The sequence below is a fragment of the Euleptes europaea genome, chromosome 5 (genome assembly GCF_029931775.1).
Source record: "Euleptes europaea isolate rEulEur1 chromosome 5, rEulEur1.hap1, whole genome shotgun sequence".
NCBI lineage: Eukaryota > Metazoa > Chordata > Lepidosauria > Squamata > Sphaerodactylidae > Euleptes > Euleptes europaea.
This window is the reverse complement of record NC_079316.1, coordinates 63,374,652-63,396,670: the sequence shown is the minus strand read 5'-3', so window position 1 is coordinate 63,396,670 and position 22,019 is coordinate 63,374,652. Positions and strand designations below refer to the sequence as shown.

General features: G+C 41.9%; 1 protein-coding gene across 1 annotated transcript in view; it reads right to left on the bottom strand.

The window, feature by feature from the left end:
* ATRNL1 (attractin like 1) overlaps positions 1 to 22,019 on the bottom strand; it is a 645,181-nt gene that overhangs the window by 295,199 nt on the left and 327,963 nt on the right. The window contains exon 25 of the mRNA XM_056850671.1: positions 19,230 to 19,291. Coding sequence (XP_056706649.1) covers positions 19,230 to 19,291 — 62 coding nt within the window. The remainder of the gene's footprint in view (positions 1 to 19,229; positions 19,292 to 22,019) is intronic.

Sequence of the window (22,019 nt, the reverse complement as noted above, 5' to 3'; positions counted from 1 at the left end):
ACATTTAAATTCTGTGAACATTTATGCTTTCGAATTCCTGTGGTTTCATATTATTCAGGGTTTCTAGATGGTCAAGATATTAATTTTTCAGATGGCTTGAGTTGGTACATCAAGCAATATTAGCTTCTTCTGTGCACTTTGTGAAATGCTGTGAGCAGCATTTAAAAGGCAATTGTTCTGTTAAAGTTCTATGGAGAATAACATTTCAGCAAAACCAGCTTTCACAGTAGTTGGATTAGCAAATTGTAAGGGGAGGGCACAAACAAGTCATGATGTAATAGAATCAATCCGTGGGAGCCTTGTCATTTATTTCAGTTAGATATAGGCTGCATTCTGGATATTCAACAGCACTTATACCAAAGGAAGCTAGTCAGCAACATATAGCATACTGTGCTCATGCATTACGCTGCATGAGCACTTTGGTATATGTAAAGTCCTCCTGCGGTTTCCCCCGTTATGGGTTATTTTTCCTCATTTATATATGGTTACTTATGAGAATTATCATATATACATGATGTCCACGCTTGTAATGTTTTCAATATTTGTTGGGCAAGTATATTTTCAAAATGGCAAAAAAACCCTATTTTTTCTTTTAAAATACTGATATAGCAATATCGACATATGCTACATTATCTTAAAGACACTGACTAGAATCCAGACCCAAAAAGCAGAGTGTTGCCTGAGAAAAGGTTCTTTGCTCATTCCCTTCCATGCCCATTGAAAAGCTGTTCCTGGCATCTGGAGGAGCCTCAGGAACAGCATGGTATTGGGTGTGAGGGTGGTTATAATAGGAAAGGGAAACTGGTAAAACTCACCTCACATTTTGCATAAGCATTTGTTCCATTTAAGCAAGAGTTCATAGGCAGGAGTAGAAAGCAAGTGCTTCTTGCTACAGCAGCCCTTCCCCCTCACATCCCAAAACATCTCCGAGGGTACGGTAACCCTCAGGAGTGGGCTTTCAAAAGGAACAGAAGGTTTTAAGGGAAAGGAGGGGTCTACAAAGAAAGATCCCTTTGCTGAACTGTGGTCAGTTTGTATTGGTCTGACTCCAAGACATTGTGCTGTGAAAAAGTGCATTTCGACTGATATTTCATAGAAATATTTACAGTACATTTCAGGGTGTGAAAACATATTGGAGATGGTGCTACATACAATATTTAGATGTTTCTGAGAATTATACTCCTTCAGCCTGAGTTCGCCATGGTTGCAAGTAATAACCTGCACAATACTATAAAGCACATGATATGCTACAATATGAAAAATAATTATCACAACCCTGTCTTATCCATACTGTGAGAAACTGAACTTTCTAACCTACTTGTTGTTTGCATGTACATCAGGCCATTCTCTATGATGAGGCATGAAAGGCTACTTTTCTTCACAAGCAATTAGTTTTTCTTATGTTTGTAAATTCGGAAGCTGGGAAGCTACAGGTCTTAGAGAGAATGAATCTCTGAATGGGAGTGGAGTGGACTGAAAACCGGTGGACTGAAAAGACGTTTTGTCATGGCTGATGTGGAAGACAAAGTCCCAAACACCAAAGTTTGTTACCTCATTGCTGGCTGAGGAAAGATACTTCTGCTACCATGGCCAGGAAATGAACTAATTCTTAAATTATTTTCAGCTGCTTCAAAGGTCTCTTCCTATGAGTAGATCAGGTTCCATCCACCTGTTCTCCATGATGCAATACTTTGGTTAGGTCTTGATGTGGAACCAGCCTACGAACAGCTGCCCAGTCTCTCAGCAAAGGCAAGCTGTTAAGGTGGGAAACCACTCACTTCGGAGTGCTAATATGAACTCTGGGGAAAAGGTAGTGGGATAAAGGTAGTGCTGATTAAAATATGATCTAAAGTCAACTAGTGTTTGGCAGTGGTGGCATTTTAAAAATTTGCATCTCAACTGATGGGTGGCTGTTGAGTAAGGCGATACTTGCTTTTAAAACTGTGTATTAGTCACTTGCTACCTTCTGTCCTTGATATATGCCAGGCAGTAAGAAGTGCCATGTATAAAAGTGATGTAAATAAGCTACTGGAAATGTTGTGCTTGTAAATTTTCATTGTTGGTACCTTTTTACATAAATATTACATTCAATGTAGTAAAATCTTTACATGGGTCAGTGAAAACATTGAGTGAAGTATAACTAAATGAAACCGACACTGCTGGAATTGCAACCATCACCATGGATTTTGAATACTTCTATCAAGGACTGAAATTAAATCTAGAATTTGGTTCACATATAGTGCTTTGCCTGTTGAGAACATACTGACATAATGCTAATTTGGGGGTGGGGGAGTCAATAACAGCATTTATTGCATACAGGGTTGCCAGGTCCCTCTTCGCAACTGGTGGGAGATTTTGGGGGGCGGAGCCTGAAGAGGGCGGGGTTTGGGGAGGGGACTTCAATGCCATAGAGTCCAATTGCCAAAGCGACCATTTTTCTCCAGGTGATCTGATCTCTATTGGCTGGAGATCAGTTGAATTAGCAGGAGATCTCCTGATACTACCTGGCAGTTGGCAACCCTAATTGCATACTAACCTGCATGGTGTAGTGCAATGGTCGGCAAACTCATTAGTCAACAGAGCCAAATATCAACAGTACAACGATTGAGATTTCTTTTGAGAGCCAAATTTCTTAAACTTAAACTATATAGGTAGGTACAGTTTATTAACTTAATAAACTTTAATTAAAGTTTTAAGTCTTAATTAAACTATAGGTACACTGAATAAAACTTGATATCATACTTAATAGTGATCTTATTTAACGATAAAAATTAAATTGTAAGTAAGGTCATAAAATTAAATCATGACAATGACTGACAAACACTGTACATTTTCCCCATCTGCATTCGCAAAACTCTGCAGGGGGGCTTATTGTTGAGTTTTGAGAACCTGGATGGGGAAAATGTGCATCTGAGTGGCAAATCCAAGGCAAAACCTCCCATTCATAAATGGCCAATAACCCCCCATGCAGAGTTTTGAGAATCTGGATGGGGAAAATGTGCATCTGAGTGGCAAATCCAAGGCAAAACCTCCCATTCATAAATGGCCAATAACCCCCCCCCCCATGCAGAGTTTTGGGAATCTGGATGGGGAAAATGTGCATGAATCAAACATGGCTTCCCCCCCCCGGGGCCCGACTTCCTCCTCCTCCTCTCCGCCACCGCCGCCTGGGCTCCTTCCTTCCCTCCCCGGCCAGCCTGCCGTCCGCCCGTCTACCCCTCCTCAGCGCCTCGGCCTCCTCCGCCAGCCAAAACCAGCGCGAAAAATCCCGCCCGCTGATTGGCTGCCACTGCCCGCCTTGGCGCCGCCGGCCCTCGAGCGCCGAGTGCAAAACCCAGCAGCGCTGTGAGGGGAGGGAAAGGGGGGAGGAGGGCACTTTACCTCACACACCGCCCCTCTCGTGGGGGGAATAAACTCAAAATGGGGCGGTGAGGAGAGTTTTCGTGGTCGACTTTTAATGGGGGGGCATGTGCCTCTTCCTCCTCCTCAGAAACGTTTGGGTTTCCAGAGCCGCATTCAAGGGCCCAAAGAGCCACATGCGGCTCATGAGCCGTGGTTTGCTGACCACTGGTGTAGTGGTTAAGAGCGGTAGACTTTAATCTGGAGAACCGGGTTTGAACCCCACTCCTCCACATGACCAGTGGCCACTAATCTTCATTTCTATTTAGGAATTCAGGCAAATTTAAGAACTTTGAGAGTCATTAGCATAAATTGTTACGTTATAAATGTTATAGTAAGAAAGATGTTTCTGAGTTAAATTTATACAAATGAAAAATATAATTAAAAAAACACACATATCACCTTGGATTCCATCTAGGATGTCCACAAGAACAAAGAAGTGAGCAATTTTCTCCAATTAGACCCTCCCACAGCAGCCCAAAAGGCCTCCCAAAATCCTGCTTCTAACCCCCAGGAACAGCTGGGGGGGGGAATCAGAAGTCTCTTGTGGGTGGGGGGATTAGTGAAAATAGCCCCTCTCATTGCACCTGTAGAAGTTTGAGGTGGGATCCAAGCCATAATAACTAAATAGAAGAACAAAGAAAATGACAACTAAAATGAAAGAAAAACATAGATTTTTGGCACACTACAAGAAAGAAAATGGTAACAGGACTTTGACAAAACACCACATGTTGCAAAGACTGCTAGATCAGCAGTATGTAATATATATGTATTTTTTATCAAGCATATCTTGAGTATCTCATTTCCAGGAACAAAGTTATGTGTAGCAGTGTCTCACATACTTTATAAATAAGTTTTTGAAAGCCATAGTTATCAAAGGACAGAGGTCATATGCCATTTTACAACTTCTATTGTTAAGCTGTGTAAAGAAGAAAAGGCACCAAGACAGTTAGTTGTCTGTTGCAGCAGAACTCATAATAGCAGGAGATCTCCAGCTATTACCTGGAGGTTGGCAACCCTAGTGGGGATGCATGGAGTTACATGCCAGTAAAACATTTTTATTTCTCACCTCGTGCACAAGTTAAGGCCAGAGCTGCAAACTTATAGTTCACATACTTTGGAGTACACACGTTGAGTTTGTAGGAGCTATAACTCTTCTCTTAAATGGAAGCAATTTTTTGATCTTAGAATTGCCTTTGCTTTTTTTAAAGCGAAATTTGAATTTTATGAGCCCTGTCTGTGCTTAGAGCAAAGGGAGAGAGCACGGGGGGGGGGGGGGGGACTGCACCACATATTGTCATGAAACCAACAAAAGGCAACCCACCATCATTTTCTGAAATCTCTAAAACGGAAATTTAAGATGCATTTTTAACTGGAAAAAAATGTTCGGAATAAATACCACACAGGATAGAGAGGCCACAGTGGTCCTGGAAAGCACCCCCCCCCCCACGAAAGCAGGTGAAGGAAGGAAAAAGTATGGCTGCAGTAGCAGCTTGGCTTGCTTTATAGTATGGAGCACGTTATTATTTGCAACCATATGGAACTCAGGCTAAAGTGCTATCATTCTCAAGATCTTCTAGAAATTGTAGGTAGAACTGATTCCAGGTAGAACTGATTCCGATACATTTTCATACCCAGAAATATACTGTAAAATTTTCAATGAGATATTAACAGTACTAAGTGTACATTTAAATGCACATTTTCACAGCACGATGTCTTGGTGGGGATCCACAAGGAAGTCATGGTGGATGGGAGCTCCTACCTCCCTCTCCCTCACTTACTCTCCCACCTGCTTCTCTTTCCCTTACTGGCTTGCCTACTTTCCTTTGCTCACTTGCCCACTGCCACCTCTCTTATTTTGATGCTGTTTTTGCCATTGACTCTTATTTCTTCATTTGCTGGCTCCCTTCCTGCAGCCAAGGCTGTGTCCTCTTCCTCATTTTCATCCTTGCTGTTCTCTCCCACCCCCACCCCCACCCCATCTTGTTCCTCTTCTCCTGTGGTGGATACAGCTTCCTGCAGCTGGGGTTGCTAAGCAGCCCTCAAAATGGCAGTTGAGACCCCATGACATAGCATCATGAAATCTCATTTCCCCACCACCACCGGCATGTTCCAGTTTGGGCTTTTTTTTAAAAAAACTTTTTCCTGTACTCAGTAGGGTTGCCATCTTCCAGGTGGTGGCTGGAGATCTGCTATTACAACTGATCTCCAGCTGACATAGGTCAGTTCACCTGGAGAAAATGGCCATCTCGGCAATTCAATGAAGTCTCTCCCCTCCCCAAACCCTGCCCTCCTCAGGCTCCACCCCCAAAATCTCCCGCCAGTGGCAAAGAGGGACCTGGCAACCCTAGTACTCAGATATTACTGGAAATCTGGGGACACCCCCACAAGCGTGTAGCTAAATACCCCATTAATATGGCCTTTTTGTGCAGATTTTTTGATCCACACTGTAGACCATTTGGGGGAGGGGAGTAATGAAATGCCAGAAATTCACTCCAACTCAATTATACTGCTGCTCTGTAAAAAAAAAAAAAAAAAAAAAAAGGTGGTAAATGAAGTCACACTTAAGGGATTGAAATCAGAACAGATTGCTTTACAGAGGTTATAGTGAAAATCTCAGAGCTGAGATTGACCCGGCTATAGAGAGTTTGGCAAACATTTCAGGAATCCTGAATCATGGACTTGCGGAGTAAAGATGAGGAATACAAACAGCTTTATTTGTCCGAATGATGGTGTTAATCCTGGGCATGGCCAGAAGCTTTTCTATCAGGGGAGGGAAATCATGGGAACATATATGACATCTCTAGACTGGGCGTCTGTTTCCTTTCCTGCTACAGGTATTTAAACCTGGGTGTGACCAAAAGTGTGGGTATGAGTCGAATGGTAAGAGCCGAAGGGGTCTTGGTTCAGCCAGTGGCTCACAGACTATGGCCCTCAGTGAACTGGCCCAATGGATCCAGGAGCTGAGTTTCATCTTGACAAATTCTATGCATTATAGTGAACTTCATAAAGGCAGGACTACAAAAGGCTGGTATTGCAAAGTGGGCAGGAAGAAGGATGCAACATATGCCAGGAAAAAACTTAATTGACAGCATATGCTTAAGGTACACTGACAAAGCCCTCAAATTTTAACAACATGTTGTCAAATGAAAGCAAATTCTCAGTAAAGATCGTATAGTTTATTGCCTAATAAAGTTCTAGATTTGAACTCTAGTAACTTTGCAGTTCCTCCTTTCATCTTTTTCAAAGGGGGAGTAAAAAAGATTTATAGGCAAAGGGGTTTAATTTTAAAAAATGGAAATAGAATCTTCATAGAATAAATAGAACATCTGACCCGTTAAGTGAAATTCTGTTTCTACTACTCATGGAAAAGACTTTCATATTTCATATAATGTTATGTACCTATTCTGCAGGAAACTGAATACATGACCTTCATGGCTGAAATATTTTACACTTCTTCCAAGAAGTGAAGTTGCTTTAAAATATAACATGTGACTGGCTGCACGACAGTCTATTATATTCCACGTAAAGGCTCCAGGAAGCCAGTTCTAGGGAGTGACTTCCCAACAAAAGTACTGAATGTCAAACAGAAATGCAGCTTAAACCTTAACGTACTATATTCTGGATGTTTACCCCCGCCCCTCCATCATGTGTATTAAAATACTACACACTGCAATAACCTACAAAGAAGCTTAAAGAGAAAAATTGCCCACTCTGTATTTTGGTAGTATTTTTTTTTTACACTTAGCATGTTTAAACAATGCCCAGGAATGCAGGTCATGGTGCGCCAAGATGGTTCCCAGATTTCCACAACCGACGATATTGCTTTAGAAAAACCTGCTGCACTTGTGGAGCATTCTCTGTTTGCCCTTCTTTATTAGGAATCGCTCTGATCCTTCTTCTGGCGCGGTAGTAGAATATAGTTAGGAACAGATGGAGGTGACAGATAAGCCAAAGCACATCATTTTACACCTTTCCTGACCAATCCACATCACTTTCCTGACCAATACTACAACTTTGTACAGGCTCTGACAAGTAGTAACGTTTGTCAAGGTTTCCCCTTGTAAGGAGCAATTCTAGATGTTTCTGTCATTATAGACACATGATGGTGTGTTAGGTGCAACTGCCAGGGCACTTATTCTGCAAAATGTAGATTACAGCCAGATTCCTTCAAAGCCTTGCCTTTGCATTTATGTTACCAATTGTCCTTTCCAGGCTGTCCTTTAGTGTCTGATTGCAGGGTGTTTTCACTTAAACTGATTATGAATACAAAATGTAATCAGAAAGCCATGCAGTTATGGTGTTGGAAGCAAGAACTCTGTATGGACATTAAAGTCAAAGTCGACCTTAAGAGAGAACATGGGAAGGCTGAACCTCAACTCTACCCAGATATAAGAAAGCTGCACCCAACCCCTGACAAAATGAAGATGAAAATATTCAGAGGTCCTGGTTTTATTTTAAGAAAATGGCCTGATGTATACTGAGCTTTGTAGCTCTTTTTCAAGGGTGCTATAACACAAATACAAAATGTGCCCTGACCTAGATAGCCTGATCTCGCCAGATCTCAGAAGCTAAGCAGGGTCGACCCTGGCAAGTCTTTGGACGGGGGATGTCCAAGGAATACCAGGGTTGTGATGCAGAGGCAGGCGATGGAAAACCACCCCCGAACATCTCTTGCCTTGAAAACCCCACCAGGGACAGCCATAAGTCAGATGTGACTTGACAGCAAAATAAATAAATAAACACAAATATATACATTAAGATGCTCCCATTGCTATTTTACACAACGTATTCACTCAATTCAAAACCCTTTTACTGTGAAGATGATGGGTTCTAGCATCTAATAACATTTCTAAAATTGGTTTTAAGAAATAGGATCTTAGAAACTTCGTCAGACAATAGGAACGTACTGCTTGTATAATTAAAGGATTTTAAAGTATAGGAGTATGTTTTAATTAAACCTTTGCCACCATCTATTTTATAACAAAAGACAGTACATACAAATCACAAGTATAAAACATATTTATCAACTCATTCCCTTTAAATGAGTATTTTTTTGTTTAGAATTGTCTCAATCCATTCAGTGTCAAGGAATCTTGATTCAAAAGCTTTACAACATGAATAAATTATTTCAAACAATTATTTTAACAATGTTTTCATTGACAAACCATCAGTAAAATAAAGGGTGATCTATTATACAAAAGGAAATGCATTACTCCCATCTCCTACAGAGAACAGGTTTTCCATTTTCACTTTAAGTCTCCCCCAAATGTATTTCTCACTGAGGTTAAACTGCCTTATGCCCAAGGCAGGTGCTCAGAATCGCCTTCATAGTAGAAGTCCACCATTTCATTTAACTCTTTGGATGATTCAGTAAAAACAAGTGGAAACCCACAAGGGCTTGTGGGAGACATCTTATTTTCCCCTCCCCCATTATTTCCTCTTTACTTTTTCTGAAAGCCAACATAGCCTCTGCTCTTTTCCTGCTTTCTTCTCTCCTTCCCACCCAACAGCCAACCTACCTTTTATCTGCCCCTCTGTCTTCAGCGTTCCCTCTCACCCCTCCCCCCCAACAGTCTCTACCTAGGAAAAATGTAGTCCAGCTGTGTGGTGCTAGCCTCTCATGGTAGGGAACTCTCAAGGACTTGAGGGGAGGCATCTCACTTTCCTCTGTACCCCCCTCCACATATTATTTCCCCTTTCCCTCCTCCTGGCAACCCCCCATCCACTCCCCTTTCCCTGCCTTGTTTTCTCCTTCTCAGCAATTCACCAACCTACCTTTTATCTGACTGCTCTTTAGTTATATTTATTATTCATTCACTTCAGTTATACCCTGCTTTTCTCCTCTCCTCCTTTTTATCCTCACAACAACCCTGCGAAGTAAGTTAGTCTGAAAGTATGTGATTGGCCCAACATCACCTAGTGAACTGCTATGACAGACTGGCAATTTAAACCTGGGTCTCCCAGACCCTACTCAGAAGCTCTAACTGCTACACCAACTGGCTTTCATAGGACAGCTGCTGTTGAACAGTAGCAACCAGCCAGGCCTACTTGACCATGTAAGGTGACTGGTATCAAGTCACCCAAAGGTTGCTGCCAACCTCCAGGTGCCATCCTCCCCCTTCCCAAACCCTGCACTCCTCAGACTCCACAACAGAATCTCCAGGCATTTTCCAACCTGCAACTGGCAACTGAGTCTTCCCTCAAACGACAAAACTGCCCAGGAAAGGGATCTGCCTTTTACTGTCAGAATCAAGTATCAAATGCTGTGGCTGCCTAGCAACAGCCACTGAGGGAATCAGTTGCTTAAAGCTAAAGGTGCTCCATTTATTTTTGGGTTTTTTTTTACCCTCCCAATTTATTTTTTTAGATTTCATATTTTTCTACAAATCTGGGACATTATTCAGGTTTGTAGAAAGATCTGTCTTGCCCATTCACAGCTCCAGTCACCAGATTTAAGTCACCTCAGATTTGGCCAACTTCACTATTGGAATATACATGGGACCCGCAAGAAGCTTGCAGGAGTGGCTACCCATTCCCCCCATCTTTGCTTCCTCCCTTCTCCACTACTGCTCTCAGTCTCTCATTCTTTTCCCCTCCTGCCACCCCTTTTCTTACTCTTTCTCTCCCCCATGCAAGTCACTTTCACCCTGCCGTCTGCCTGCTTCTCCCTCTCCTACCACAGGAGCAGCTGCACCGGTGACAAGGTTCCTGGGATTCATGGTGGCGGCTGCAGTAGAGACTCTGGAAGATGATGCACCAGCTGCAGAGCCCCCTTCTGGTAAGTGCTCTGCACATGTGCAGAGAACATTTTTGTTTGGGGGAGATATAAACCTCCCCCCAATGTTTTTTAGATTTTTCTGCAAACCTAGGGGGTTCCTCCAAGTGTATGTGTGTGTGTGGGGGGATCTCCTTTCTCTCAGTGTGGGCCCGATCTGGGGATTTAGGTATCTGCAGATCTGTACACACTTGAAAAGCAGATATATAGATTATATATCCTATTCATCCTTTAAGAACACAAGTTCTGTTGCCAAAACTGTTAAATCTGTTGGTTTCTGTGTGACGGACAGGAGGCTGTCAGGTCCTTGAAGAGAAGAACAGCCACTCAGCTGAGGCTATGTGAGTGCTGAATCCAATCACCTTTGGGGTGGGGAATGAAATGTTGAAGGGAAGCACAGCAGAAGATTGTTCAGATGTGCCTCAGGGAGAGTGCAGTGATAGTTTTGGGTCTGCCTTAGCGAAGTAGTTTGGCTCTATCTTTGGGAGAGAAAAGAGTATCAGATTGTTAGGCCAGTCTTTGATAATAGGTAGATCTTATACCATTTAGTCTGAGTCTTGGGAAAGGGCAGGCTGGTGTGGGTGGAATCCTGTGTGTGTGTGAGAGAGAGCGGGTCCAACCTAGTGGCTAGTGAGTAAAAGCCTGTTTGTACCTGAAAGCATTAAAGTCCAAATCACACTCTGAAGCTGTAGCTAACTGAACTGATTGTGTGTCAGCCAGGTTTTCATTTGACTATCTTGAGACCTGGTGAGCCAGCGTGGTGTAACGGTCAGGAGTGGTGGACTCTAATCTGGAGAACCGGGTTGGTTTCCCAACTCCTACACATGAAGCCAGCTGGGTGACCTTGGGTTAGTCACAGTTCTCTCTGAACTCTCTCAGCCCCACCTGCCTCACAAGGTGCCTGTTGTGGGAGAGGAAGGGAAGGAGATTGTAAACTGGTTTGATGATGATGATTCCTCCTCCTCCCCCTCCCCTTGGAAATAAAACATCTGGGCTATTTACATAAAACGTCTGCCTCAATGATCTCCCTGTTCTACTTGCTTGCCATAAAACTTACCTCACGGCACTAAACCCAAAGCCTTTACACTTGCTACCTTAACAGCCTCTGGTAACTGAAAAGAACGTTTACTGTATTAAAGAAATCTGGTTTCCCAAAACCATAAGGCTCTGTGTGGGTCCCCACAGCTGGTAGAAAAGGCCTGTCACGTTGCAATAGTACTTTAGAGAACGTTTCACTAACAGTATACCTAACCTGTTATTTTGGAGGTTGCTTTTGTACTCTCTTGATCTTATTTTCAATTTTCTGATTATTTCATTTACACAAAGCTTTAGACAGCAGATTACACAGATCATAATTTTAGTGTCGCATGTAATACAATTCCTAAACTGGTATATTGTCTTTTCCATGGGGTTCTTAAAAGCAGCAATCTGATCAGTCTATTCATGATAATCACAGGATAGAGAAGAAGAGTTCATGGCTTGGTAACAGAACCATTATTAAAATACTAGTTTGCAATGTCTTAAAGCTTCCTGAGCGTAGGCTCCTCATAAAATAGTTAAAAGGTTTTAACTATTAAAATACCCATTCATTTTAAAGGGAATAGCTCTGAAATAAGCTGTCAAACAATGTGAATATGTTGTTTGTATAATAAAAAAAGATAAAGTATTGTGTAAATGTATTGAAGAAGAGGAGGAGGAGGAGGAGGAGTTGGTTTTTATATGCTGACTTTCTCTACCACTTAAGGAAGAATCAAACCGGCTTACAATGACTTTCCATTCCCCACAACAGACACTCTGTGAGATAGGTGGGTCTGAGAGAGCTCTAAGAGAGCTGTGACTAGCCCAAGGTCCCCCAGCTGGCTTCATATGGAGGAGTGGGGAATCAAACCCGGTTCTCCAGATCAGAGTCCACCGCTCCAAACCACCGCTCTAAACCACTAAACCACGCTGGAATTGTACTACATGTGACACTAGCAATGTGAGCGATTCATCTTCAATTGTATACTTGTATTCTGGAATCCTTGAATAAGAATTCTGAAGCTTGAAACACATCTCTCCTTTCTAAGCTTAAAAAAAAGTCATACTCCGCAGTGATAGGCACAATATTAACTGTAGCCAACATGTTCCCCACCAGATAGAGTTGGCAACCTCCAGGAAATCTTGCAGAATTACAACTGATCTCCAGATGACAGGGATCAGTTCATATGGAGATAATGACTGCTTTGGAGGGTGGACTCTATGGTATTATGCCCTGCTGAAGCCCTTCCCCTTCCCCAACCCTGCCTTCCCCAAGCTCCACCCCTAAAATCTCCAGGAATTACCCAATCTATAGTTGGCAATCCTACCACTAGATGATCTGAGTTAAACAGCAGAGCAGCTGACTTAAGTATGGACACAGGTGGGGGACACTACCAATTATTCTTAAAACCTCTAGCTCATGTCTGCACAGGTACAATCAGCTATGAATAAGTACTGTGGTACATATTACTGTGTATAATTCACACTGCCTGTTGCTGTAAGTAGGAACCTACTATGTAATGTATTCATTGTTTAACACATCATGTTAATACATATGCTTTGCTTAAGTTCTGTTTTGATTGGTTCTAGATTTCAAACAAGGAAAAGGGAACCAAACCCAACCCAAAAAACAGGTTAGGAACCAAAAAAGGCTGGTAAAGGGCAAGGTAGTCCCCTTGTGCAAGCACCAGGTCATTACTTACCCATGGGGTGACATCACATCCTGATGTTTACTAGACAGAGTATGTTTACAGGGTGGTTTGCCATTGCCTTCCCCAGTTGTCTACACTTTACCCCCAGCAAGCATGGTACTTGTTTTACTATCCTTGGAAGGATGGTCAACCTTGAGCCAGCTACCTGAAACCAACTTCCATTGGGATCAAACTCAGGTCGTCAGCAGAGCTTTGACTGCAGTACTGCAGCTTACCACTCTGTGCCATGAGACTCATAAAAAGGGTTGAACTAGCATAAATTAACAAATAATAGTTTCTTTATTGTGTGCACAAGTTCATAAAAAAATTAAAAAACAGAGCCTCATAGCGGTATTAAAACCTTTAAAAGGGAGTTAAATGGATTAACGAAAGATTGGTTTCTCAGTGGCTACCATTCATAGCAAGTAAAGGGAGCCTCCACATTCAGTGGCAGTAAACCTCTGAATTATGAGACAACATCAGTATGCCCTGTTTGTTGATCCTCCAGGGCAACTGGTCGAACAGTGCGTGAAACAGGATGCTGGGGGTGGGGGAGTCTGATCCAGCATGGCTATTTTTATGTTCTTATGAATGTTTTGTATGAATACCTGCTGCGATCCCTTGCATACTGACTTAACCATAAGGCCCACTTAATTCAATAGCACTTACTCCTGAGACATCTTGTCACTGTGATTGGTCCCATAAACACACTCCTCGTTATAATTTTTGACTGGCGAGCATATTTCGGATGTTCAAAAAGCCGGATGCCCTTAACTCTGAAAAATCCCAGACTTTAACAAAAATATGTTTACCAAACGAAGGAATCGAGATTACTAATCTAAAATGCAATGCTCTCCTTTCCTTGCTACAGAACCATTTCACTGAAACACTTTATTAACATTCTAGTAATGAAGTCAAGAATGGCATTTGATTCAAAATGTTCAGCGTTAATCAATAAAATGTAATATATTCACATCTATAGAAGCCAGAACAGGACACGCAAGTATGTGTATTGCCCTTTTTCTTACTGCCTTGGTTTATTACAATGCAGAATAAGAATCTGCAATATTTCCTGGCTGCTGTAAACAGGTTGCTCATTTCTTTGATGTCACTCATTTCACAGTCCCATTCCTACGGTGTCTGAAAGGAAGGAAGGCTGGCGGGCTGCTTCAGAAAGCAGCTTGTCATTTGCCATAACATACAATGACATTATTGCCTAAAGCAAAGCCTGGCGCTCTCTGTCCTTTTCTTTAAGACTTCACTGCCATCACCCCAACATTTTGTCACAGAGTGAACATTTGCTACAAGTTCACATTTTGCAGCACAGAAAATTCTACTTAGTCTTGTAAATGAGGAATGTGTATGTTCAAACCCATTTGTCACAGACAACTTGCTAGTTTAGGCAGACAAGTTGGTCTAATTCGTGCTTTAATATTGAGAGAAGAGGCCGACATTACGATAAAAGAAAACCAACTAGGATGAAGAGCATCTGTGAGAAGAGCAGCTCCGTATACTCCACAGCTGCTTGGGAGCATAATTTCACTGAACACCGTCGGAAGGGAACAGGACAAAAAGTTACAAAGTATGAAGCAATTTAATTTCCCTGTTGTAATGCAGACAATAATGTCTTAAAAGTGGTCACAGGGAAGCACAGCTGCAGAGTATTTGCAACTCTAAAGAACTTCCAGCACAGCAGATGCAGCATTAGATCCAATCCTTCAGTGAATTGCAAGAGGTTGTGGAAGGTTTTTTTGCCACCCTTCCCTTCCCATTGCAGATTACCTAACGCCCCAAAAGCTCATTCTTGGAACCAATGTGACATATCTTATGTAGGGCAAGACCAAGAATATGGAATTGGTAGGACCCCTCCTCTGTTTTGCATTCTTGTATAAGTAGAGCAAGCTCCACTGTGCATGTGTGTGTGTGTGTGTGTGTGTAATCTGTTGATTTCTTCCTTTGTTGCCTTCCCTATCACCAAGTTGTTCCCAATGGTCCTTTAACCCTTAGAAGCAGCTTCTGCAAAGAAGGGGTGCAAAGTAAAGGGAAAGGTAGCAAAGATCTCTGCAAACTCATTCTTCTTGCAGAAAGGTTGAACCCAACCCATTGTTAGGGTTCCCAATTGCCCACCAATCAACCGGACTGCCCATTGACCAGCTGATGGTCAGCAGGCGGAAGCAGGAAAGGGAGAGTGATTCCTCCCTTCATGCTCTGCCTGTGGCACTTTCAGGTTGACCCTCTGGAGGTGATGGCTAGAGCGTCCTGCGCAATGCCAGAACTTCCAGGGTAAACCCGAAAGTGGCAATATTTCGCTGGGAGCACACGCGCAAATTGCTCCCCCCAGCCCCGCTGCAAAAAATCTCCTTCTGGAGATAATAGGGGACCTGGCACTCTATCCATTGTGCATGAAGGAGATGATCTATCTGGGCGCTGCAAGATATGAAAAGATAACAGTTTTGTGCCAGTAAGACTGTTCACAGCGCCCATATAGTACGTTAACAGAAATATCTAGGGGTGTGCAAAAAATAATAACCCGGGAAAAGTCAGGGTTATTGGGCCCAATTTTTTTTTGGGGGGGGGGGAACCCTAAATAAGCCAAATTCCCATACCGGCAAATATGGGGATTTGGTTTATTTTTGGGTTTCCCAAAAAATTTGGCCCTGAGGGGCGTTTTTGAGGTAGAGCCCCCAAACGTGCAGGGTAGCTTGCAGGGACTCTCCTTGCAAGAACCCCAAAGTTTGGTGAAGATTGGGTCGGGGGGTCCAAAGTTATGAGGTCTGGAAGAGGTCGCCCCCTCCCGCCTCCATTGACATACATTGGAAGGTAAGAGTCAGTCAGATTCTCTGTTCCTTTGTGAGTTGGCTAATGCTTGTCAATGGAGAGGGGAGGGGCGACCTCTCCAGAGCCCATAATTCCAGACTCCCTGGCCCCATTTTCACCAAACATTTGGGTTTGTGCAAGGAGAGTCCCTGAAAGCTACCCTGAAAATTTGGGACTTCTATCCCCAAAAATAACTCCACGGGAGCTTCGCAAAAAATCTCCAATGGTTCTATTATAAGAACTTTTCAATCTGCCAACTTCAGTTGTATTGCGTCTTTGTAGCGAAAGTCGGCAGATTGAAAAGTTCTCATAATAGAAACCAATGGGGATTTTTGTGACGCTCCTGTGGAAGCATTTTTGGGGCTAGAGGTCCCAAATTTTCAGGGTAGCTTTCAGGGACTCTCCTTGCATAAACCCTAAAGTTTGGTGAAGATTGGGTCAGAGTCCGGAGAGGTCACCCCCCCTCTCCATTGACAAGCATTAGCTGACTCATGAAGGAATAAAGAATCTGTCTGACTCTTACCTTCCAATTTTGAGATTCCTTAAAGGTAGAGAAAATCAGTGTATAAAAAACTAGCTCTTCTCTTCTTCTTAAATTATTCCTTTAACAATATCCTGTTTGAATTCCTACACAGTAGGAATTTAAAGCTTAGCAACTTTAAATGTGTAGGCTGAGTATCTAACCTGAACTGTAACTGTTTTTAATTAAAATCATTTTTAAGTTAATTGTAAAACTTAACTCCTATTGTGCATATCTTTTACAAAATCAAAGCACATTAAGAAGTCTTGTTGGGCTGCAGAACTGAGCACTTGGTTTCCCTCCCACAGTAAATCCCCCTACCAGGCTTAACCATAGTTAATGCTCAAGTAGGTACCAATCATTAAATGGTTTTATTCAGGATGATGAAAACAAAAGTAGATTGTGAAAAGCTCCAAGAGGATCTCTCCAAAGTGTAGCAAATGGGGTTAAGGGTAAAGGGATGTACACTGAAAGAAGAAATCCAGACTTCAGATAGATAAAAGTCGGATAGAGTTCTGATAGAGTCTGAACTGGAAGTGACTTACCAGAAAAGACACCTTGAGGTCATGGCAGATAGCTCAATGGAAATGCCAGCTTGAAAAAAGAACTCCAAGCAGGGAATTATTTAGAAAGGACTGAAAATAAAACCACTATTCTTGTGATACCCTTGTGCAGATTTATGGAGCAGTAAGCCACATTTGCAATACTCTATACAGAATACTGTGGTCATTCTTTCTCAAAAAGGATATTGTTCAGTTGGAATAGATGCAAGAAAGGGCAGCCAAAATGACACCAGATTGGAGAACCTTCTGTACAAGAAAAAAGTCTAAAGAGATTTTAATTTAGAAAGAAGAGGACACAGGGTGGAAAGTGGATACAGAAAACACTTTATATCATAAAACTAGAACTTGAGGTCACCCAATGAAACTGATGAGCAGTAGATTCAGAACAAACAAAAGCAACTGCTTTCATATAATGCCTAATTAATTTATGCAATTCACTGCCAGAAGATGTGGTAATGGGCATTAGCTTAAATGCTACATAAGAATTAATCAAATTAATGGATGAGAAAATGGTTCTATGGAAACTTCATGTTCAAAGTAAAGTGCATCTGAATACCAAATGATGGGACAAAAATAAAGGGGAGGGGAGATTTGGCCTTAGTGTTCTGCTTGTAGACTTCCTGGTTAGCTACTGTGGGAAACAGAATGCTGGAATAGATGATTTTTTCATCTGACCCATTAGGGTTGTCCTTATCTCCTCATGTTATTGTTTTTCAGATCCTAGTGACAGTAAACACTGGTTAGCATTAACCATGGTTGAAGTCAGCTGGAAGAGGGAATTTATGCTAGAGATATAAGGGGTGGGGAAAGGGGATGTACGATCCTGTGGACTGTCCCCACTCCCTTAACCATGAGTAAGGTGTAAGGAATATTACTTTTGCACCACCAGTAATGGTGTCTTCTCTGATTTTTTGCTTATAAACCCTTAAGTTAGTGGTGATATGAAGAACTGTCACCATCCCTACAAAAACCAATTATACTTCAAAAGAAGTTAACGGAACACTATTTGTCTCTCTTATAAAATGCATGAAGCTGAACAGCAGAGTAAGCAAGCAGTGTATTTTGGATAGCAACGTATTTCATATCTTTGGGAGACTAACATATTTGAGAACATTCATTTCATGTTTTCATTCAGGCAGATTTTAATATACCAATTTCAAATGCATGCACTGTAGAGGGTTCCACTATGCTGAACACATTCTGAGCAAACTAGTCGCTAACGTCCTAGAAGCAGGGATGTAGTCAGCCTTCCTTTCAGGGTAGAGCCATCACATTTTCAGGTGAGGTTTCAAAGATATGAATGGAGCAAGGATGAATTTCCTCATAACAAAAAGAACCTTCTACAGTCCTCTTGCCAAGCTCAAGTATTTGTGTTTTAGCATCAGTGCAAACTTGATATGTCTTGATAAAACTCTATTTATGATGGCACAAGCACAGATCGTTGTCATGCCTGCACACTGTACTCACACAGAGTGTGACTGAAAGCTTTCTGGGAAACCAATTTAATCAACCAAGTTCAACCACTTTTAATCAAAAGGTTCTTCTTAAACCAACAAATTTCCACTGAGATGGATGAAAGAAAATGACACCAAAAAGTGTATTGTGCTTGGGCACAGCAATCCTGAAGGGGGGTGGTAGTTAGCGGGCGCCCAGGCATGGCACAGCCATGCCACCTCCAGAGAGGCAATTTAGAGGAAAATCCCATAAAGCTCCCCACAGAGTTCAACAGGGCTACACCACCTTTTTGTAGGTGCAATTCAATGCTTGCAAAAAGAGACATTCCTGGACTAATGTCGGCTCTGCCCCCGGGAACATCCTGCTGGACACCAGTATGAGGCCTTGCACCTGAAAAACAGTGCCGGTGAGGCAGCACCGGCAGCCGAGCCTTGTGCTGCTGTGCGGTGCCCCTACACCACTGTAAGTGCCCTTGCGGCAGCGTTTGTGCCCACTGAGCCAGCACAAGTGGCACTTATGCCAACATAGGGGTCATGCCGCTTCCTCAGCAGCTCTGCCCCCCCCCTTCAGGACTTCTCATAAAGTCTCTGCAAAAGATAAAAGTGTATTTAAAAAAAATAAAGCTGTGTTCACAATCTCTGCAAAATGTTAAAATACTGTTTTTAAATATTGATGAAGCCTCTGTGGTAGGTGTTTCTAGCTTTGTATTTATGAATTCGTATAATATGCTGAAATAGAACTGGTGAACCTCCTGTAATTATGTTTAGATTCCTATATATATTAAATTGTTTTTTAGGAACTATTGAGTCTTTATTAGTTTCAAACCTGTTGGTTACTTTCATTCACATCACCTATTTGGTTTCTTTGGATATTTCCTCAAGTTTGATTCTGTGCTTCTAAAAATTGTTTCCAAGGGATACCACAACCACATTTTGACAGCATGTGTCTTAGTGTATATAGTGTATTACAAGATTATTGAAAAACTTTACCTGAAGAAAGTGACAAAGAACTGCACCAGATCCATGATGGTATTGTGCTGTGAAAATGCAATCTGCAAAAAAGAGACACAAGTGAATCAATTTCATAGCTAACAACTACTAAGGTTGCCTTGAAAAGCAACAGAATTAATGGGTATGAAGATGTTCTGAATGATAAAGGAAATCAGGGCTTCATCCCACACATTGCTGGATACTGTGTTCTCATTGTGCTATAGCACTTATTAGCAACTGGGTTGTTTTGTTGACACAGGATAATCCAGTTGTCAACAATTGCTATAGCACAATATCCATTATTTTATGGATACAGCACAGAAGGCACAAGGTCAGTTATTACAGTATGAATCAGAGTGTTGTGGGTAATATGTATTAGCTTCTAAGGTTTGGATCCAAACCCTGCTTTCCACTGGCAGAAGGGCACTTCCCCCTTCCACTGCAGACAACCACAAAAACCCAGTGCTTTTCCTGGGAGTTTCTGGGCTCCTGGGGCAGCATTTTGAGTGGCACAGTAGGCTTCAGCAGGAAGGATAGGCAGAAAATTTTGTTCCTCTCACTGAACTCTGCCCATAGTACTTTGGATTCATGGCTACTAGTAAAAAATGGATACTAGTAATAATCATACCTATTCTCTCCAGGATCAGAGGAGCATGCCTATTATATTAGGTGCTTTGGAGCACAGGCAGGATAATGCTGCTGCAGTTGTCTTGTTTGGGTGCTTCCTAGAGGCACCTGGTTGCTGGACTTGATGGACTTTGGTCTGATCCAGCATGGCCTTTCTTATGTTCTTATGGATTCAAGCCTAAGTTTACAACATGTAAGAAAATGGTATGACCAATGTCATCTCACACATCTGCTTTTTTTTTTTTTCATTTTTGGCCAACACGTCACAGCTGACTTATGGCGACCTCATAGGGTTTTCAAGGCAATAGACGTTCGGAGATGGTTTGCTATTGCCTGCCTCCACATCACAACCCTGGTATTCCTTGGAGGTCTCCCATCCAAATACTAGCTAGGGTCAGGGCTGAGAGTATGTGACTGGCCCAAGGTACCCAGCAAGCTTCCATGGCACAAGTGGGGATTTAAACCTGTGTTTCCTAAGTCCTAGTCCAACACTTTAATCACTACACCATGCTGGTTCTCACGGCCAATGCTTTAGGTGCACGTTAACAGCTGAATTGACTAGAAATAGTTATTATATGCAAAGGTGGGACCCAATCAAAACACTCACTCCACAACAGAGACCTGTAACAGCTACATGGAAGTTGGAGTCCTGTACAATCTTATTTGCAAATAAGTCATATGGAGCTCTCTGAGATTTAACTTGTGATTAAACAGGATTTGGACTAGGACACAAAGCCAAGTTGGATTGGGATTTAGGTCTTTGTTGCAAAAAGTCACTCAAACCTTTCTCCTTGCAACACATCATTAAAAATCACCTTCAAAACGTATTTAACATTTTCATTTGTACCAGCTAATGATATCCCTAGAGTCAATCCTGTTCAGTGTTTTGTAGCATAAGTAGAGTTTTCAGTAATTGTACTTTTGAGTATGTTGTACTGAACTGCTCTGGAAATTTGCTTACAAAAGCACATTTCCACATAAGGCAGATGGTCTCATAGGACTTTGCTAGAGTTAAGCTCCCTTAAGTGGTGTATGCAATACATCCTCATCCTAGACATTTGTACCCCTTTATCTTCCTGGCATGACCTCCCTGTACAACATCATAACTTCATGATTTGTGGCACTGCAATACAGTCATTTTTAAGATAAATATGTTAATATTCCTAGATGTTATATTTGCTTACTCATTTTCATTTAGACATGTTTTCTTGAAAGTAGCATAAGTATTGCAAGTACTAGATTCATGTAATTCTTCATAATTTCAGTTTTCCACAGTGCATAATATCATATGATATTTGATGTCATAAGCATCAAACAGGCACAGAACAAACAGAGAAATAAATTAATTCTTATGATGACATCATAAAGTCTATAAAAATCCTAACAAAGCACTTACACAAAGGACTCAATAAACATGACATGAAACTCTCTAAATTTAAATGATTATTAACAAAACTAAGTAACATTTAAGAGCCTTGTAAACAACTCGGGCCACATTCAGACACCACTACAAATCTCTGTTTCTAATAGATACCAATTTAGTGTATTATGTTCACAGGCCCCGTCTCTCCTCCCCTTCCCCTCATTCACTTCATTTGGGAAACCTTGAATCAAACTCCAGTTCACTGTAATCTCTGCATGTAGGTGCCTCAGCAGAGTCATCCCCACAAACAAGGATTCTTAAGCTTAGAGTGCAGTTGCTCATCAGTGAAGACAGTGGACCAGTGGCCTGACTGATGATAAGGTAGTGTCATGTGATTGATCTGCAAGGTTTAAGTATCCATTGTAGGGCTGACAAGGCCCTACTGGAGATGGGGGAGCCCCTAACCCCAGCCTCCATTTTCTATTGCAGTGGCTGAAGAATAATCTTTTAAAAATCACCTTTGGAAGATGACATGATGTCACTTCCAGGGAAAACCCAGAAGTGATGTCAGTTGTCTCTAGGAATTTCTGGGAATTCTATTGTTTTTACCATAAAATTTCTGGTGATTCTTAAAGAAATGTAACATCACTTCCAGGTTTCCCCCAGAAGTGACATCACACAATCACTTACAGCACCTTATGTCCCTCCCAATCTCCTGCTAGTTGCCAGGCCATGTCTAGCAATCTTAATCTACTGGCTTCTTCTGAGCATTAGTTACAGGAAGTTATCTAATATGAAGA